Raw genomic sequence first — 19052 nt, 5'->3', positions numbered from 1 at the left:
TTGGCTGTAAAAGAGGCATGTGAGACAATACACAACATAATACGCAGCGCAGGATGTAACCTGTTTTTGTTTGCTAATAACTGTGTATAGAGGGGGTTAAATTATCGTATATTATGGGATTATTGATCAAAGATCATACAAACGGTAAAATTATTGTACAAATACAATTTTTATAGTACAACTGGCAAGGCTGCTACCAACGCTCTTCTTCTCACTCTTCTTATACTCGTGGGCTATTCCAAGACAACATGCAAACGTTACTGCCCCCTCCAGCTCATCCCCTGAATCACAGGTCCGAACCCTACACAATACAGCGCTCACTACAACATCAACAGTGTAACACTATGAGCAACACAACACAAAAACACGTATTTGCAAACATAAACAGAACAAAAAGAACATATGGTTTATTTTACATATTTTTTTACAACATCTTTCACAAATCATTTCCCTATTTGTCCTTGACAACCAAGTCATATTGTTGTTCAATGTTTTTGCACTAAAACTACATTGTATGGATGGATGTGTAACCAAGGCTCTCATAAAATGTGCCCACTGACGTTGTGAAAGCTTAAAATAAGGAACAGCGATGAACTTGGGAGGGACTTGATTGAACCCACAACTTGGTCTCACCCACACACATTATAGCCGTCAAGAACGCAAAGACAAAACGACACACTCCCGGCCTTCACAATAAAGGCGTTGCGGGTTACGTGGTTTTTAATAAGGGTCTCAGAACGTTTTTTTAAATATGTATTTTAACATTTCACACCAGGGTTCGATTCTCCCTTGGGCATTTCTGTGTGGAGTTTGCATGTTCTCCCCGTGTGCGCGTGGGTTTTCTCCGGGTACTCCAGTTTCCTCCCACATTCCAAAAACATGCAGGTGAGGTTAATTGGAGACTCTAAATTGTCCATAGGTATGAATGTGAGTGTGAATGGTTGTTTGTCTATATGTGCCCTGCGATTGGCTGGCGACCAGTCCAGGGTGTACCCCGCCTGTCGCCCGAAGTCAGCTGAGATAGGCTCCAGCATGCCCCCGCGACCCTAATGAGGAAGAAGCGGTATGGAAAATGGATGGATGGAAAAAAAATTAAATATTGTGGATAAATATAATTTCCTTCCTTTCAGGGAAGTGCTTTATTTTCATGGAAAACCACTAGAGGCCGCCATACTTCCTGGTGACGTCACTATAGCAAAAGTCAAAAGCACTGCTTGTGAGAGTGAGCCTGACCGGGTACGGTGGTGCTTGCCTGTAATCCAAGCTACTGGGAGGCTGAGGCTGGAGGGCCGTTTGAGCCTAGGAGCTCTGAGCTGCAGTGGATTATGTCCAGGGGGTGTCTGCACTAAGTTCGGTACCGATACGGTGCTCCTGGGGGGTCCCGGAGCCACCAGGTTGTCTCAGGAGGGGTTCATCGGCCCAGGTTGGAAACAGAGCAGGTCAAATCCCCCGTACTGTTCAGTAGTGGGATTGTGCCTGTGAATAGACACTGTATGGCAGCCTGAGTAATAAAGCGAGACACACTCTTTTTATCCTTCATATTTACCAACGTACAACCTGTCGCCCGAAGTCAGCTGGGATAGGCTCCAGCATGCCCCCGCAACCCTAATGAGGATGAAGCGGTATAGAAAATGGATGGATGGATGGAAGACTCCACACACATCTCAATACATGAGAATAATTTACAATATAAACTCATATATTTCAGTAGTTCAATTCAAAAAGTAAAAGTCTTATGTTCTATATTCACTGCACACAGTGTGAGTGAAGTATTTCAAGCATTTATTTATTATTACATTTTCATAATTCAATAATAGTAATTATTTAAAGCAATTAAAAAAATATATTTCTGAAATACTTGCTACTGGGCATGGCAAAGCGTGGCTCGAAAAACTCCACAAGTTCGGTGAATTCGGCATGTTTTGGTGAATTCATCGTCTCCCGTCTATCCAGTGCGATACACTCCATGATTTTCCAATTGATGGCTTTCACCCTGAGAATTGGAAGTATCCAAAGAAGAAGTCTTGATTCCGCCTCGCTTAACCAACTCTTTGCAGTCATTGCAAATCGCAAGATTAACATCCAAAGGAGGCACCACAGACATAACGCTAGTCAGGAGCGGGCAAGCACCCACGACCCTAGTGAGGATAGGAAGGAAATAGATGGATTGAAGGACAGAGCAAGCTTGTTACTCTGTCATTACGCAATCAGTACAGGAAACGCAATCGGTGCTACGCATGTGCAGAACGCGTCTACATCCGGTCGGCCTATTTTTCGGCAGTCACATGTTAGTCGTGTGTAATCTACACCAATCTATTTTACGGCAGCAATATATGTCACCCCCGCCATTTGCGGCCTGCAGAATCGTATTTTGCGGGCCCCAACTTGACATCAAAGAGTAGTGTAATTGCAGCCCACGACATCCGGGCAAGTTCAGTGTTACTTACAGTCAACACCAATACTGGACTAACCGTGGTGTTATCACATGGAGACCAAGGGGTCACTAGACAGAACGCTACCTACAATCACGCTGCTAACACAAAATGACAGCACAACATGTAACAGGTAAGTAAACACACAGGGCAACTACTACTATGGGGAATAATAAACAACTACGTTAACTCTAAACACATAACTTCAGCAACTTTTTACAAACCAAGCACCACAATTTATGCTGGGAGCTGGAATAACACCCAATTAGGGGTGTGACAAAACATCTTTATCTCAAACTATCGCCACATTAAACCCTACTATGGATCATCAATACGCTCTCACCTTGTTTTTATTGTTATTAAAATATAGCCGCTATAAGCTTCGAGCGCTGTCCCTTCTCAGTGAGCAGAGTCGCCATTTTACAGAAAAGTTGAGCAGAAACCACAGAAGAAGAAGAAATGAAAGAGAAAAAAAGGAGAAAAAAAAAACAAACAACCGCACGGAATAGCAGACTCAGACGGTAAAGTTAAAGAAAGATCAGCTCGCATTGTTCAAATCAAAAGTAAGGACTCACTGTGGCTTTCACAGCATGGAGGAAACAACTCTGACTTTGCAATATGGAAGAAGTGTCTGACAAGAATAGGACACACGGGCGGCACGACAGACATGAACAGCAACCTCGTGCATCACCACGCTCACGTGGACAAAACTGCCCACTAAGAGAAATGTTTGTTTTTGTATTCAAACACTAAATGTTGTGTTATTCAATCAAGAGATGTGTGTTTAGTTTACGTCGTTTATTGTCAAAATTGTACAGTAGTGCTGCTCAGTCTTATCCGGGTCATTCTCGGTCAGTACTGCCATACTACACTAAATATTTATTTTTGTTATGCTTCTACTCTATAGAGTCGATCTACTTGAATGGGTTTAAAACAGTGTTTGTCAGATACCTAAACTAAAATCCCGTTTCCACTTATGTTGCACTAAAAGAGTCTCATTCTTTTTGCAGCCATGCTGCTTGATTCTGGTTAAAATATGCTGTAAAAATTCCATCCGTTTTCTATACCGTTTGTCCTCATTTGTGTCACAGGTAAGCTGGAGCCTATCCCAGCTGAATGCAGCAACATACAAACTATGTCATTTTTTTTTCTGTCATCTTATCACCGTATCAAGATATTTTCGTTATCTTGAGCCATGTATTGCGAATCGTATCGCATCGTGAGGTACCTTGAGATTCCCAGTCCTACCCCGAATACTTGATGTGGCCCAGGCTCACCCAGAACCTACCTCCAGTGGCCCCCAGTGAAATTGAGTTTGAGACCCCTGCTTTAGATGAATCCATCATTGCACTCTGCTTATGGTGGTTTACATTCAAATATCACTGCATTTAATGTATTGTTATTGTTGGCATACGTAACCGGATGTGACGTTTAGGTCTGCGCTATGTGTGTTGCGTAAGTTTTTATGTCTGTCCTATCCGGAAAATTGCTATAAAACATAACATGAATAATTGTTTCTACTGTTTTTTCCTCAAATCTCTCAAGTTCAATTCTAATAAAAATACCACATGTAATAATTGTACATGGTATGATTTTAACTCTTTGCTGTCACTGTTTTTACTTTGAAAAACACACACACAGTGAGTTATTTTCCATTTAATAAATGTTAGGGGGTGGGGGCTACAGTATATGTCAAAGATGAGGCTTAACTGTACATCACAGTAGTGACCATCAGCTCCCGCATCCAAAAGGCCCAGCAGAGGGCGTTCTTGCTGCGGCAGCTGAGGAAACTCAAGCTGCCAGCCAAGATGCTGGTGCAGTTCTACACGGCCATCATCGAGTCTATCTTCTCCTCCTCCATCACCATGTGGTATGCTGGGCCACTGCCAGGGGAAGGCACAGACTGCAGCGTATTGTGCGTGCTGCTGAGAAGGTGATCGGCTGCAGGACATCTCTCCAGGACCTGTTTGTCTCCAGGACTCGGAGGCGTTCAGGCCGGGTCACAGCTGATCTTTCTCACCCTGAACCTCCCAAAAATGTAATGTGTCCAACGGCTAGATTACATTGTTACATTGTGATTGTGTTATTTGCTCCATGTGCAACTTTCAAAAGGCAGTCTCTATCTCTGTGACTAGATCCTGCACAACCATATGAACTTTGTGTGACCTTGTACATCAGGCAATAAAGATTGTTGTTTGTGGCAAAGAAAGGGGCCGCTAACAGTCACTACAGTAATTCTGATGATTAAAAGCAAGTTCCACTTCATGGGGGTTACGGTCCAAGACCAGAGTATATACGATAAATGAGATGTGTTTCATTCATTCATTCATTCATTCAATTCATTATTTTATTTATTTATTTTTCACCAAAAATCTATGAATAGGCCAGGTCACGAAGGCTTTCAACATAAATTGTAGCATATCGCTGTAGACACATAGCAAAGTACTTTTTTAAACACGGGCTCATTTTATCCAAATCATAGACAGCATTTCAGATGAGAAGTTGGTGTCTTAGAGTTGTTGCTCTTTAACATTGAGAGGAGCCATAATTAGATGAGATTAGATTAGATTAAATAGAACATAATAGAACCCCTGGGTATATGTCCTCAAAGAAATGAAAGTCTCGATAGCAGCAACACGGCATGCTCTACATAAGACAACAGCAGCACAGCCAGGGCTGCCTATGGCCAAATTGGGGCCCTAAGCAAATTGTCCTAAGCATTCTCCCCTCGCTTCCTGATTGGTCAGATGGTTTGTGCTGTCAATCATTGTGTCAGAATACTTGACTCTTTTTTTTTCTTGCCTGCCATGGGCTAACTTGGTGCCCTATGCGCACCTCACAGCAGCAGTGCCCTTCCTCTGTACATTTGCTGAGAATGTGCACCCTTGTGCAAAATGCACTGCTCGTCTTCTGCATGTAGGGAGGGGCGGCTCTGAGTACAGCACAGAGTAAACAGGTGTAAGTGTATGTTGGCAACACAGTCAGGAGATCTGGGTTGGTATCACCGTTGGAATGGAACATCTCTTTGTGGAGTTTGCATGTTCCTTTCTCCCACATTCCAAAAATATCCATGTTAGCTTAATTGGATACTCAAAATTGTCCATATGTGTGATGGTGAGTGTGAACGTTTGTTTGCCCTGCGATTGACTGGTTAGTAGTCCAGGGTGTACCTCAACTCTCTCCCAAAGTCTGCTGTGATAGACTCCTGCATACCCGCGATGATATTGAGGACAAGCGAAAAGGAGAATGGCTGGAAAGAAAATGAATGGCTGAATGAATGGAGAAATAGAGATAGAGAAATATATGTACAGTACATAATTTAAGGCTAAAGTGGAATTATTACATTGTCCTGGTTACAAATGTGGGCATGGTGGTCTAGGGGTTAGCATGTTGGCCAACACAGTAACAGTCTGGAGATCGGGAAGACCTGGGTTCAATTCTCCCTTGGGAATTTCTCCCCGTGCGTGGGTTTTCTCCGGGTGCTCCGGTTCCCTCCCACATTCCAAAAACATGCATGTTAGGTTAGACTTCTTCAAAATACATAAAATTGTTATATTTGTACCCCCCTGCACGGTTTCTGATGCTATTTGGCATGAAAAAGCCAAAAATCATAACCATTTTGAGCTAAAATGTCAGAAACCTTTGCCTCATTGGACATAAAGATGATAATCCCACGACCGTAGAAAAACGCCAAATTTTGCCGTTTTTTCACCCAAAACTTGTGGGTAACAACATAATGGGTATGAAATTGAATCATTTTTAATGTTCTATTTGCAGAAACAATTCAAGTATACATTTGAAAAAAAAAACAAAACAGATCAGCAAACGTCGCAGTCATCCACATTGGCGTGTAGAACAAAGAGAGAAAGACATTGAGCGTTCCAGCTTTGCCACAGTGTCATCATCATCGTGCATCTGCTCTGCAAACATGTACATTTTCATACAGTAGATATTCCTGGCCAGCCATCTGGCCTGATGGATGGCTCCAGGATGACTCCAGTGGATGCCACGAGGAGGGGTCCCACCAAGCAGTATGACTGTCAGCTCTGCCATCTCACGATAATCTGCTCTTGGAGGCTTCTGAGAAGTCAGTATTCCCTGGAGCAGCTCCCCACACTCCGTCTTCTTCTCCTTCAGCCATCCTTGTCTGATGGACAGGTTCTTGGGGTTGTCTGTAGTAAGATCTGTCCATGCACCCTTGAATGCTTTGAACCATGGATTGTCTGGACCTTTGACCTTTCCGAACAGCTTCTTCCAGGCAGCCCCAACCACAACCTCTAGGATGTGATGTCTACATGCTAAGTAGAAGACCTTTCTATCCAACTGTTGCTCCAGTAGTTTAGCAGCTCCCTTGTGTACACCACTGTTGCTAGACGTTGTATCAAACATAAGGGCAGTCACCACACCTGCAAGCCCCCATGCCTCCAGTAAATCCATGGAGGCTTCTGCCTGAGCCATTCCTGTTGAGCTGTCTATCACCGGTACTCCCAGAAGCTTGCCTTCAGGATATGTAGGTGGACCTGAGGCAAGCACAACCAAAGTCCTGTTCCTTCTTGTTGTTGAGGCTGAGATTACAAACTTGTCCAGGTCTGTACAACCAGCCTTCAGAGTGGCAGAGACTAAGCCTCCGAATGCTGTGAAACCAGCATTTCGGAAAATGTGTATACATGAGAGCTTCTTGCTTCATGAGGCAAAGGTTCCCAATGTTTTAGAAAATAATGGTTGTGATATTCGGCTTTTTCATGCCAAATAGCACCAGAAACCGTGCAGGGGGGTATAAATATAGGAATTTTATGTATTTCGAAGAAGTCTAATGTTAGGTTAATTGGTGACTCTAAATTGTCCATAGGTATGAATGTGAGTGTGAATGGTTGTTTGTCTATATGTACCAGTCCAGTCTAGATTGTACACCACCTGTCGCCCGAAGTCTGCTGGGATAGCCTCCAGCATGTCCCTGCGACCCTAAAGAGGAGAAGCGGTATAGAAAATGGATGGAGGTTACAAATGTTCACATCTATATACCATATAGCATGTACATTGTCAGTGATGCTTTGTTCAGTGCCTCCCCCCTCCCTTTTAGTGAGGAGTTATACAGTTTGATGACACAGGGAACAAAGGATTTTAAGTCAGTTAGTTGTGCTCCTGGGGAGGGGCAGCCTCTCACTGACCAGACTTTTCTGCACACTGATAGTGGCATGCAGAGGGTGGCTGGCATCATGTACGATGCCCAAAGATTTTCTCTCTGCACCTGTCGCTAGGAAGTCCAGCTTAATTATTTTGTCCTCATATCCTATGCTAGCATGTCTTATGATAACATTGATGTGGCAAACAAATTATATTTTATACAGCGAATACGGTGGCCAACTGGAATATCCAGCTAACGTCACTCACTTCTACTTTTGTTCAGACATACAGTAAATTGCGGTGTGGTAAGTTATTTTGAGGGAACACCACACATGTGACGGGTGCACTGACTTTTGTGACATACTGTATAAGGAACAGTATTTCTCTTCTCAAATATGCAAATATCCTCAAGTTGTCCTTTGATGTTGCATTCCACTGCTGGGAGTGTGATTCAGCTTTTTATCAGCAATACTTAGTTTGCTACATGAAGTAGCAAAGAAACTAATACTTTTCTCTTTGTTTTTTGTTCTCAGCCACGGTATTTGGGTTTCAAGGACAACATCTCAAGGCACGAAAGTTGCTCTAAGGACTCACCAACAAACAAGTGTACTTCCAGACAATAAAACATATCCTTCCATCCAATTTCTATGCCACTTGTCATCATTCGGGTCACAGGTGAGCTGGAGCCTATCCCAGCTGACTGGTGGCACTGTGACTAATTGAGGAAGTGATCTATCCAGGCAGATGTCTTCATGGTGTCGTCTTCATCCTATACACCAATTATGATCAACATCAGACCTTATGGAACATTATTACTCCTGTCCTGTTGATCTAGATGTCCATACATGCTAAAGTCTTGATCATTACACTAATTGTTCTGTCATGCTTGCTTTTATTTTGTATTATTTATTCATGAATACACTGATCCTTATATGGAAAAATATTACATGGAATGCAGGAAGTGAACAATATGTACTGTACAAGATGTGGAATGGATGGGGGGTGGGATTAAATAAGTTTTGCTTCTTCCTACTCCTTTTGGACATGTGGAACTGTGAAAGGATGATTTATGAGATGTATTCCACTGGAACCTTCATGCATGTTCAAATAAAATGAAACCAAACCAAACAAACACTGACCTCTGCATTTGAATGTAGCTGTTTTAATGTAACAGCAAAAGGGCATTTTAAAAAATAAGGTTCATCACAGTAGAATTTAAAGTACATTTGAAGTGCAAACTAAAGTATCAGTGTCATTATTAGTTCATATTTAAGAAAATGTTACGTATCTTTGTCAATATTAACCATTCTGAAGCATAAAAATGGCTAAATGTAGTAATCATCCATCTTCTATGCTGCTTATCCTCACTAGGGTATGCTGGAGCCTATCCCAGCTGACTTTGGGCGAGAGGCGGGGTACACCCTGGACTGGTCACCAGTCAATGGCAGGGCACATATAGACAAACAACCATTCACACTCACATTCATACCTATGGACAATTTAGCGTCACCAATGAACCTGAAAACAGAGATGCCCAACAGAGATTCAAACCCCGATCTTCCCGATCTCCTGACTGTGTGGCCAACATGCTAACCACTAGGCCACCGTGCGGCCGCTGAATGAGTAAAGTATTCTGAAGACACAGTCAAAGACGTGATGATATGTAGTATTCTATTCAGGATTTCTATGCTCTAACTACGAAAATATTCCATTTATGAATACTGAATCCTACTTTGCAGAAATTCACTTATCACGGTCGGGTCTGCAACCAACCGTGATCAACAAAGGATGACTGTATAGTATATCCAGTGTTCCACATGGCCCTCTGAGGTTTGATACCCCTGGTATAAGGCATTCAAAGACGTGATGATATGTAGTATTCTACACTGGTCACTAGGTGTCAGTAATGTTACTGTAATGTTGGGTGAGACACACAAGCACCTGATTTGATCGCCGGAACAACAGGCTTTTATTGCAGGTTTGAATGATCTCACAACAGGAACAATAATCCCTAAAATGGGCTACTGTTGTGGCCGTTACCCACCCCAAGATAAAACTAAACTGAACCCTCAATGTCACGTCCTGTTCAACACCAGAACACATTTACATCAACACACACGAGCATGAGTGTTATTTATGTCTTAAAAGGCTTATTTTCTCTTATTATATCTACTATATTGGGTTCTAGCAGTGTAAAGGTGACCATAGGGGTGATATTTCATGTCTAGAGGGCTCTAATAATGTTAAAAACTGTATTTAGAAGGGTGTAAACAGGTTTTCTATGCTCTAACTACAACATGATTCCATTTATTAATAAGGAATTCACTTATCACGGTCGGGCCTGCAGCCAATTAACCACGATAAACAAGGAATGACTGTATTTGTCTTTCAAAGTTTTTCATTTCTGTGTGTTTATCCAAAAGCAAAAGTGCCTCCGTAGGTTATATTCCTTGGAACCAAGTCCTAACACATAAAAGCTGTGACGTGAAAGACCTTTAACTTATAGAGTACAGTGACGAGATCACTATGTAATTGTGCAACTCCCATTGATCTGTAATATACCGTAATCTTGATTTACTGTATACACATGAAGTATTTTAATTAAATTGATTTCAATGTGAAATAAATATGCAAAAAAAATACATCTCAGCTTTGTGATGAAGGTGAAAAGGACTATTTTTAATATCAACTTCACTCTGTTATTTTTTCCCCATTTTTGCTGTTGTTTTTTTTTTTTATTTTAATTTTCCAAATATTTCAAATTTTCTTTCGAAAGATTTATGCTATTAAAATGACATGATTTTTCTTCACAATATTACTTGTTTATTGGCTTAAAATTGCTACTTTTTTTCTTCTTTGAGTACGATGTTTTTCACTTAATATTTTGACTTTATTCTTGTAAAATTACAGCTATTTTGTTTAAATTTCTGCTGGGTTTTCCTTCCCTCATTTCACCTTCATTTTACGATATTAAAAGAATAGCGTTTTTCTTCCATATTTCAACTGTATGCTACTACAATGATGTTATTTTTCTTCATAATATTACGATGTTATTCTAGTGAACTCAGAGCTTTTTTTCATTACCTTGTTTTTGTCTTAATATTTTCACTTTATTGTTAGATTTGTACATTTTTGCAACTTTTTAAAATTTTCTTGTTAAGTTCTATTTTTAGAATGTGCCGCGGACCAGTTAAAAACCAGCCACGGGCCGCAAATGACCCCTGGGTCGCACTATGGACACCCCTGGTCTAGAGAGACATTTGGTCAATCATCTTTAGTTTGTTCCTTTGCTGTTATGAAAACAACACAATCTACTTTGATTTGGGAATAAAACCGGAATAAGACAGACTACGAATGATTGTTCTAATCCAGGGGTGGGCAAACTACGGCCCGGGGGCCACATGCGGCCCGCCAAGCATTTGAATCCGGCCCGCCAGTTGCTTCCAAAGTATTTAAACCTTAAACATACAAGCTGGCAACATGACTTGCAAGTAGTCAGAGTCAGTCAATCTGAGACAACCTTTTGATGGTTTAAATAGCTTTTTCACATACAGCGATCCAAACAACTACCTCACCCATTGTACCAAACAAACACAAGTCAAAAAATATGTGACACACAATTTAACCTACCCACTGCCATGTCTGGGAAGTAAAAAAGGAGGGACGTTCACATATTATTTAATAGTCAATGTTTCAGCGTTCATAGTTCACATGTGTATCACATCCTTAATTCAGCAGAAAAAAATGTAAAGTTCAATTGTTGTTTGATGTGGTCTGATGTTTAGAGTGCTCCTGAAAAAAGGGACACAGGCACATATAGCAGATTGTATGACTCTGTAATTCCAGGTGGACTGTCAGAATTATAAGCATAAAATAGTGTGCATGTATCAAATATATAGTCTGGCCCCCCGGCCAATTTTTTTAACTCAATGCGGCCCGCGAGTCAAAAAGTTTGCCCACCCCTGTTCTAATCTGTCTTTGAATTGTCTCTCCTCACATTGCATCACTGCTAGGAGTGTTTTTTTTATTTTTTCACTGTGCTCATAAGAATTAAATGTGGGAGGGACCAAAGGGATGGCCACAGCACCTCATGAGTTCTCATCCGCCTTCTATGGGCGTCGTCACTCCTGTTGATAAAGACTTTTCCGCAGTCGCACTGTCAGTGTTGAGCTGAACTGAAGTTTTTTTCAACTGATTCTGAGACAGCCAGATTACGACACCATGACTTCTCCTGTCGGAAGACTCCTTGCTTGGACTTGTGGTTTTAGTCTCCTCCTGGGTAAGAGTTACATTTTCCCTGATTCATAAGCTGGCACATCTTAAAGGACTTTCTGTCTTACAGGTTGCGTCTTACCGCTCACATTCCCAGTTGGGGAAAATGCCAATTTACCATGCGGCTTTTCCCCTGAACAAGCACCTGACATACGTCTAGTATGCTGGGGTAGAGGAGTTTTGGTTTACGACGATGAGTGCACTGATGAGATGTTCCGGTCAGATGGGAAAGTGATTTTCACCAGACCGTCTGGGCGCTACAACTTCACAGGCAACATTGCTGAGGGCGATGCGGCAATGACCATCATGGATGTCAATGAGGATGACTCTGGATATTATTTCTGTTTGTTGAAGGGCATCGGTATCTATCAGTTGTTCAAGTGGGACGTGGAGATAGAAGGTAAGACCCACCACACCATCAGTCTTCATTGTCTGAAGTTCTTAATATATATTTGAAGATGACTATATTTGATTAAAAAAATATATTAAACGTATTATTGCATTAATTCAATTGAACCCATCTTTTTTACACTTCCCTGAACGTGCCACAGTTATAAATACCAAAGTGAAACTTATGCATAACCGATGCTGCAACTTCATTTTTGAAGTTTCACAGAGAAAATAATTAATTTGTATTTTTTCTTAACTTTTATACCGTCTGTGTTTATAACTGACATATTTAACGAGGCCTCGAGCATGTCTTGCACTGCCCAAGTCTGGCAACAGTTCACTCTTTTGGACTCCTGTGGCTGTGTCACACACTTTCCAGGACCCCCCAGAGAGACCGTGGCCCCCTCCTCCATCCAGACAGCACCAACTCCCATCATGGCCACCACGCCCTCCACTGCCAACGTGAGCACCACTCCCACCACCTCCATATTGTAACTCAGAGTGTGCCGACCCATCAGTGTAAAATAACATGTAAAAGTGTCTGCTGTGTTCCTGTGCTCTGTTTTGGTATCTTCCCTGCATAGGAGACCAAGAGTGAGACAACAATTGTGGTGGCTTCCACTGTGACACCCCTTGTTCTGGTGATGCTGACTGTTGCCCTGGCTGCCACATGGTACATTGTAAGTGTGCCGTTTACCACCACAAAGTACTTTTTTGTTTTTTTAAACTTGCTCCTCATCCTCTCTTCACAGAAAACACGGACAGGCAGCGTTGACTTGTGAGTAGTCCGTTTTTTCAACAAAGAAGTGAATAATCCTCAAATGTGATGCAAATCTTCCCTCTAGAGGCTGTGAGCAGGATAGGAATGACATCATAGGAATCTGATTGGTGATTCCCAGCTTCACTTTTTGTTAGGAATCAAGTTTTGCACTGATGCTGGTTTAGTTTGATAAAAATCTGGTCACTGCAATAATGATGTATGGTGGGGTGTCCAAACCTTTGCCAACAAGGGCCGCATACAGCAAATTGAAGGATGCGGGGGCTATTTTGACACACTTTTTACATTAAAGGTGTTTTAAAACAAGCCAAGGTACAGTGCTTAAAGGGACTTATTAGACCACCTGGAATAGAAAGGAGAACATTCAGATTTTTTTCACTATTTCAAAAGATAAAAAGATTCGTGTTATGTGTTAGGCAAAGATCTGAAATATTTCCTTCTATTTTTTAAACAAAATACATACAAAACACATTTTTATGTTAAGGATCTTAATAAATAAAAAATAATGCACGTTACTATTTTTCCACATAGGTGCATCTCAATACATTTAAGTATCTTTTAACTTATGCCAGTAGTTGAATTCAAAAACTGAAACTGTTATATCTCATATATGTACAATATTTACAGAATATATTTCTTAATTTTTAAAATAATTTTGATGATTGATAACACATACTATATATTAAAATTTAGTATCTCATAAAATTTGAAAAACAAGTTCACACTCTAATCAAAACAGGAACTGCAAAAACTTGCTGAGTGTTTAATTGGTCTCTTACTCGGAAACTGAACTCCTGACATCAAATAACTTTTGCCCAGCATTCTAATTTATTGAGATGCATCTATTTATATAAAGAAGACTCTCTGCATTTACCCAATTAAATGACTTCTACTTGCAGTGTGAACCCCAAGTGGACGGTCTTTGGGTCGGAGATTGCGACGTTTTCTGACGAGTAAGCATATGTATTTATGTATATATTAGGGTTGCAACAATACATGTACAACGGAACCTTGGTTAGTGTCATTAATTGGTTCCTGAAAGCCAAAAAATGTTAACTCAAAACATGTTTTATAGTTTTACAATTATAGTTTTACTTGCAGAAAACAATTAAAAGGCATTAAAATACGTATAAATGATGAATGGAAGGGATAAATGAACATTTAAGGTTACTTTTACCTTCATTGAAGACTTGATTGTTGGCAAAGACGGCGATGTGGCAGCAAGATCAACACGGACACCATCTTTGTGTATTGTTGCACCCCTAGTGAATACATACAGCATCATATAGAGCGTATATATTCTAAATAGTTCATGTGAATGATGAAGATCAGCAATGACCCAATCACATGTCTTCTATTTTCAGTGTGGCGTGGAATGAAGGGGGTGTGGTGCTGACGAAGTTTACTCCTTTAGAGGAGGTAAGCGTCCCTTATTTCTATATTAGCTTCTTTTCTTTCAGCCAATGATAGCAAACTTGGCTCATCTTTAAAGTGTAGATCTACGTAGACCTTTGAAAATCATTCATTTTCTGTACCGCTTGTCCTCCTCAGGGTTATGGGCCGGTGCATATCCCACCTGGCTTTGGGCGAGATGTGGTGGTCACCCAACTGTGAGGCAGACATGCTGACCACTAGTCCACCGTGCTGCACCTTCCAAGATGAATCATTACAATCACTCGGTGGAGAAGCTGTGATTTCGATACTAACATCGGGTTTCATAACCTACTCTTTGACTAGCACAGAATGATTTGAAAATGAATTTTCTTCATTGAATAATATTGTATTCTCGCCGTGATTTCAGGTTTTCTTTGATGCTTATCTCCTTTATGGTGTATTTTATCTACAGTACTCATTGATGTGTTTATGCTATTTGAATAGACGTATGAAGAAACATCTAGGTCAAATCCATCTTATCCTAGAAGGGTCGTGTAGGTTGTTGTGTGCAGAATGGGACATAACTGCACAAGAAATACAAATAAAATACACAACAGTGTATTTCTATCATCTATATATTTGATATGATCTCAAGTTAGTTTTATTTAGCTCAGTAAATCATTGTGTTCTTTTTTATTTCAATGTAGACAAGAATGACAGACTCCTTCAATCTCTACTTGTGTTACATAGAAATGTGCTTGGTTGAAAGCGTACCAGTTACATCCTGCACATTTTTTCTATCATGTCATGTAATCACTTATGATTTGAATTCAATAAAAAAATGCAAACGTAACTTGTCAAATGACTTTGAGGATCGTTATACTCATCAAATGCTCCACATGTACATGTGATTTTTATGTATACATTTCATGATAAATCAGATGTATGCATGTTATTTTTATAACTCCACAGGTCAACAATTCACATCAGTAATATTTGTCTTGGTCCTTAACGTACAGCAGATAGATACACACATACATATCTTCTTCTTCTTTTCCTTTGGGCTTTTCCCTTCAGGGGTCGCCACAGCGAATCAATTGCCTCCATCTAACCCTGTCTTCTGCATCCTCTTCTTTCACACCGACTACCTTCATGTCCTCTTTCACTACATCCATAAACCTCCTCTTTGGTCTTCCTCTAGGCCTCCTGCCTGGCAGTTCCAAACTCAGCATCCTTCTACCTACACAGTATATTCCCTATCTCTCCTCTGGACATGTCCAAACCATCTCAGTCTGGCCTCTCTGACTTTATCTCCAAAACCTCTAACATGTGCTGTCCCTCTGATGTACTCATTCCTGATCCTATCCTTCCTGGTCACTCCCAGAGAGAACCTCAGCATCTTCATCTCTGCTACCTCCAGCTCTGTCTCCTGTCTTTTCCTCATTGACGCTGTCTCTAGACCAAACAACATCGCTGGTCTCACCACAGTTTTGTACACCTTTCCTTTCATTTTAGCTGAAACTCTTCTATCACGCATCACACCTGACACTTTTCTCCACCCGTACCATCCTGCCTGTACACGCTTCTTCACCTCTTTTCCACACTCTCCGTTGCTCTGGACTGTTGACCCTAAGTACTTAAAATCCTCCACCTTCTTGATCTCTTCTCCCTGTAAGCTCACTCTTCCACTTGGGTCCCTCTCATTCACACACATGTACTCTGTCTTACACGTACTCTTCCTCTCCTTTCCAGATACACACATACATATATCATCAGGAATTATGTGGTAATTATACAATAAATATACCATCAGGCATTGTGTGGTAATTTAACCGAAATTACTTTGTAATGGTTTGCTAAATAAATAATTCAAGTATTTCTATTTGGGCTGGAAAAGTAGTAGAGGAAAAAGGGCATGGACCACGTCGTTTGTCCAAGTGGCGTTGCCGTACTGCAGTTGAGGAAAGGTGAAGCAGGTGTAGACTGTGGCCACCAGCAGGTGGCGTAAAGGATTCCGCGCCCGTCCTCTCTGCAGGCGGTTTCACTTGAAGCAAAAATGTCAAGTTTCCAGAGAGAAAATGACGCTGCTGTATCGCTTTTCAGAAGACTTGAGGTTTTATTTTATGTCATACAGTAGCTGACTTTTAAAGTAGTGCGTGTCTGTTCAAACCCAGTGCTGTGATTTAGGACAATCCCAATTTATCGTTGGATTTGTGTCTATATAGCTCCTCATTTTGCACTTCAGCACCTTTACTCAGCTGTGTCATTTGGTAGTTTGACCTTTCCTTGACACCTCAGCCAGCCTGCGAATATGCCGAGTGTGGCCTGATAAATCAAACCACAACCGAACAATTTTGTAATTTCTTGGAATTGTGTTCACACTTGAAACACACGTTTCGAACGCACTTGGAGTCTCCCTTTATTTGCGTTGCATATGAGACACAGAAAAGGTTGCATTGCTGTTTCCTCAGCTCTACCTGATCCCTTAATGCGCTAACTGAAAAGATTAGCAGGAGTTATAGTTCCACTCCACTGCTGCTTATGTGAAATGTATCGACTCAATGTACCAACTGCAGGTAACTGCTTCAAATAACAGTAGCACTGTTCCACAGACGCACGTGTTTTAGGTGATCGAAAATCATTAATCCACCACAGACGCGCGCGCGCGCGCACACACTCCAAAGATTACATACTTTTTTTCCCCTGGAAGTCTGCAGTCACTCCCATCGTGTCCGGAGAGTACAGTCAGCATCGGGACAGAGCGGCCATGGCATCCCGGGTGTCGTTCACCCAGCTGCGGTTGGAAGCGGAGCTGGATCGGTACCGGGCCGAATGTCAGTGGGACAGGATCCCCCCTATCATCGAACACATGCAGGCTGCACGCATGCACGAAGATGGTGAGTACGTTTAGCCTTTTCCCTGTTCTCATATATACATACACACAAATACACAAATATCTTAAAAGTCGCGAAATTCTAATAAATGTTTTATATTTGCAACTTTCTGACGTCGGTCAACACCCACAATATTTAGGATGTTCGTGTGTGTATACGTACATGTATGATCAAAATTCAGTTAAAAGTCACGAAATCAGGATGTGATGTTTTACATTTGCACCTTTCTGACATTAGTCAACACCCACTCGTGCCTTGTAATAGTACAGATATTTGTGTAACCAGTATGTACTAAAGTTGAACTTTGTACTCTTGACACATGGCTGGTTGGCTCAATAGTAAGTTATGACATTTTCACTCTGGAACAAATTCACCAGATATAATTTCCTATTGGAAAATCTGTTATGTTGAAATGCAAACAAATGCAACAAAAACAAATTGGCATTAAGACTTAACACTGCTGGCATCAGAGCGCACAAAAAAGGTAAACAGGGCTTGGATTGAGTGTTTGTTTTGGAAAATATGACCCATAGCCCTCTCTACTGTCTGTGTAAACTGTGTACAGTATTGTGATTTTATGTTCAGACAGTAGTTTTTAAACACACCTGAGCACTGTGACATATGGGAACCACCACTCCTGAGCTTCAACAACTTTTCATGGACTGTGTAATGTTTTCTTTCAAGTTGTGTTTTCAAATCCTGCCTCCAGACGATTATGGGACGTTGCTATTGGCCGAGGCACTTCTTGAAGAGTGCCTGCAAGAAAATATGGACCTATTACGGCGATCCACACCTTTGATGGACACGACGCAACCCAGATTATGCCGGGCCAAAAGCTACCTTAACACCATCCTAAGTCGAGGCCGTCTCACGGTCAGTCAGATGACATGCTTGAGTGCTCTTGCTTTTATCTGCCGTTATTGAAGCCCATTAAAACAATGTGACACAAACCAAAGAACAATTGCGCACACCTTTTCCTCTTCCCCTTCTTCTTCAGCCCCGCTACTTGAATGAGGCTCTACTCCTGATGGCCAAAGTGCACTATGTGCAGGGGCGCCACCGCGATGCCCAGGGAATGTGTGCAAGGGTGGGACTGGAGGAGCTTACACGTGACGACCAACCCACCTACCACCTGCGCCTGCTGGCTGAGGCCTTCATCATTAAAGGTACTACAGTGCTCTCCAGGAGATTATTATTCTGGTCATTTTTATGCTTAACAAGTTCATTGTTGACATCTCACATCATCCATTGCAAAATATGTGTCCAGACCAAAAGGTAGAGAGCAAAAAGTTGCAGAATTCTTAGATGATGAACAACTGGGACTGATGGTGTTGTGTTATCTCAAGGTACTCACCATGTGGAGGAAATAAAACACATACTGAACCTCAATATGCAAGCACATTGGCGACAGAGGCGAGGAAAAGAAACTTTGAACAGAACTAAGAGTCACTATGGGGTTGACTAGTTGGAGTGAGATGTGAGTGTCAATACTCAGTTTGATTTTAAGTCTGATTTTAATATTTTTAGTAATACTATTCCTAAAAGTAATTATGGCATACAGTATTCCCCACAGGGCTTTAATGTATCTGTGGTGCTGTGTTGTTGGCTGGGGGGGCACTAGAGTTGACTAGCTGTATAATTATCCATAACATTCTTGATGTTTCCTGTGCTCCATGTAAATCTACAAAATGGAAATGGGTGACGGGCGGGGAGTGGGGAGCGTGCACCCTGGGTCGGGTCTGGTAGTGCGCTGCCGGGCGCTGGAGCTTTTGTCGCCGCTGGTCTTTG

General features: G+C 41.4%; 3 protein-coding genes across 5 annotated transcripts in view; 2 read left to right on the top strand and 1 right to left on the bottom strand.

Moving 5' to 3' along the window:
* The window catches only part of LOC129194311 (hepatitis A virus cellular receptor 1 homolog), a 286203-nt gene that overhangs the window by 105001 nt on the left and 162150 nt on the right, over positions 1-19052 (bottom strand). The gene's annotated exons all lie outside the window — the stretch shown is intronic.
* Positions 11670-15223, top strand: LOC129193778 (hepatitis A virus cellular receptor 1 homolog). Its single transcript, XM_054798412.1, has 8 exons — positions 11670-11835; positions 11899-12228; positions 12598-12680; positions 12803-12898; positions 12971-12996; positions 13896-13949; positions 14361-14415; positions 14548-15223. The coding sequence occupies exons 1-8, from the start codon at positions 11778-11780 to the stop codon at positions 14608-14610; spliced, it is 765 nt and encodes a 254-aa protein (XP_054654387.1). The 5' UTR covers positions 11670-11777; the 3' UTR covers positions 14611-15223.
* The window catches only part of ttc7a (tetratricopeptide repeat domain 7A), a 75502-nt gene continuing 72831 nt past the window's right edge, over positions 16382-19052 (top strand). Inside the window, exons 1-4 of one of the 3 annotated variants that reach the window (XM_054798397.1) lie at positions 16382-16483; positions 17081-17267; positions 17974-18137; positions 18262-18430. In XM_054798397.1, coding sequence (XP_054654372.1) covers positions 16427-16483; positions 17081-17267; positions 17974-18137; positions 18262-18430 — 577 coding nt within the window. In that variant the 5' untranslated portion in view covers positions 16382-16426. The other 2 variants (XM_054798398.1, XM_054798399.1) reach the window with 2 other exon arrangements.

The sequence above is a fragment of the Dunckerocampus dactyliophorus genome, chromosome 14, assembly GCF_027744805.1.
Source record: "Dunckerocampus dactyliophorus isolate RoL2022-P2 chromosome 14, RoL_Ddac_1.1, whole genome shotgun sequence".
Taxonomy (NCBI): domain Eukaryota; kingdom Metazoa; phylum Chordata; class Actinopteri; order Syngnathiformes; family Syngnathidae; genus Dunckerocampus; species Dunckerocampus dactyliophorus.
This window is presented reverse-complemented; position numbering and strand designations above follow the sequence as displayed.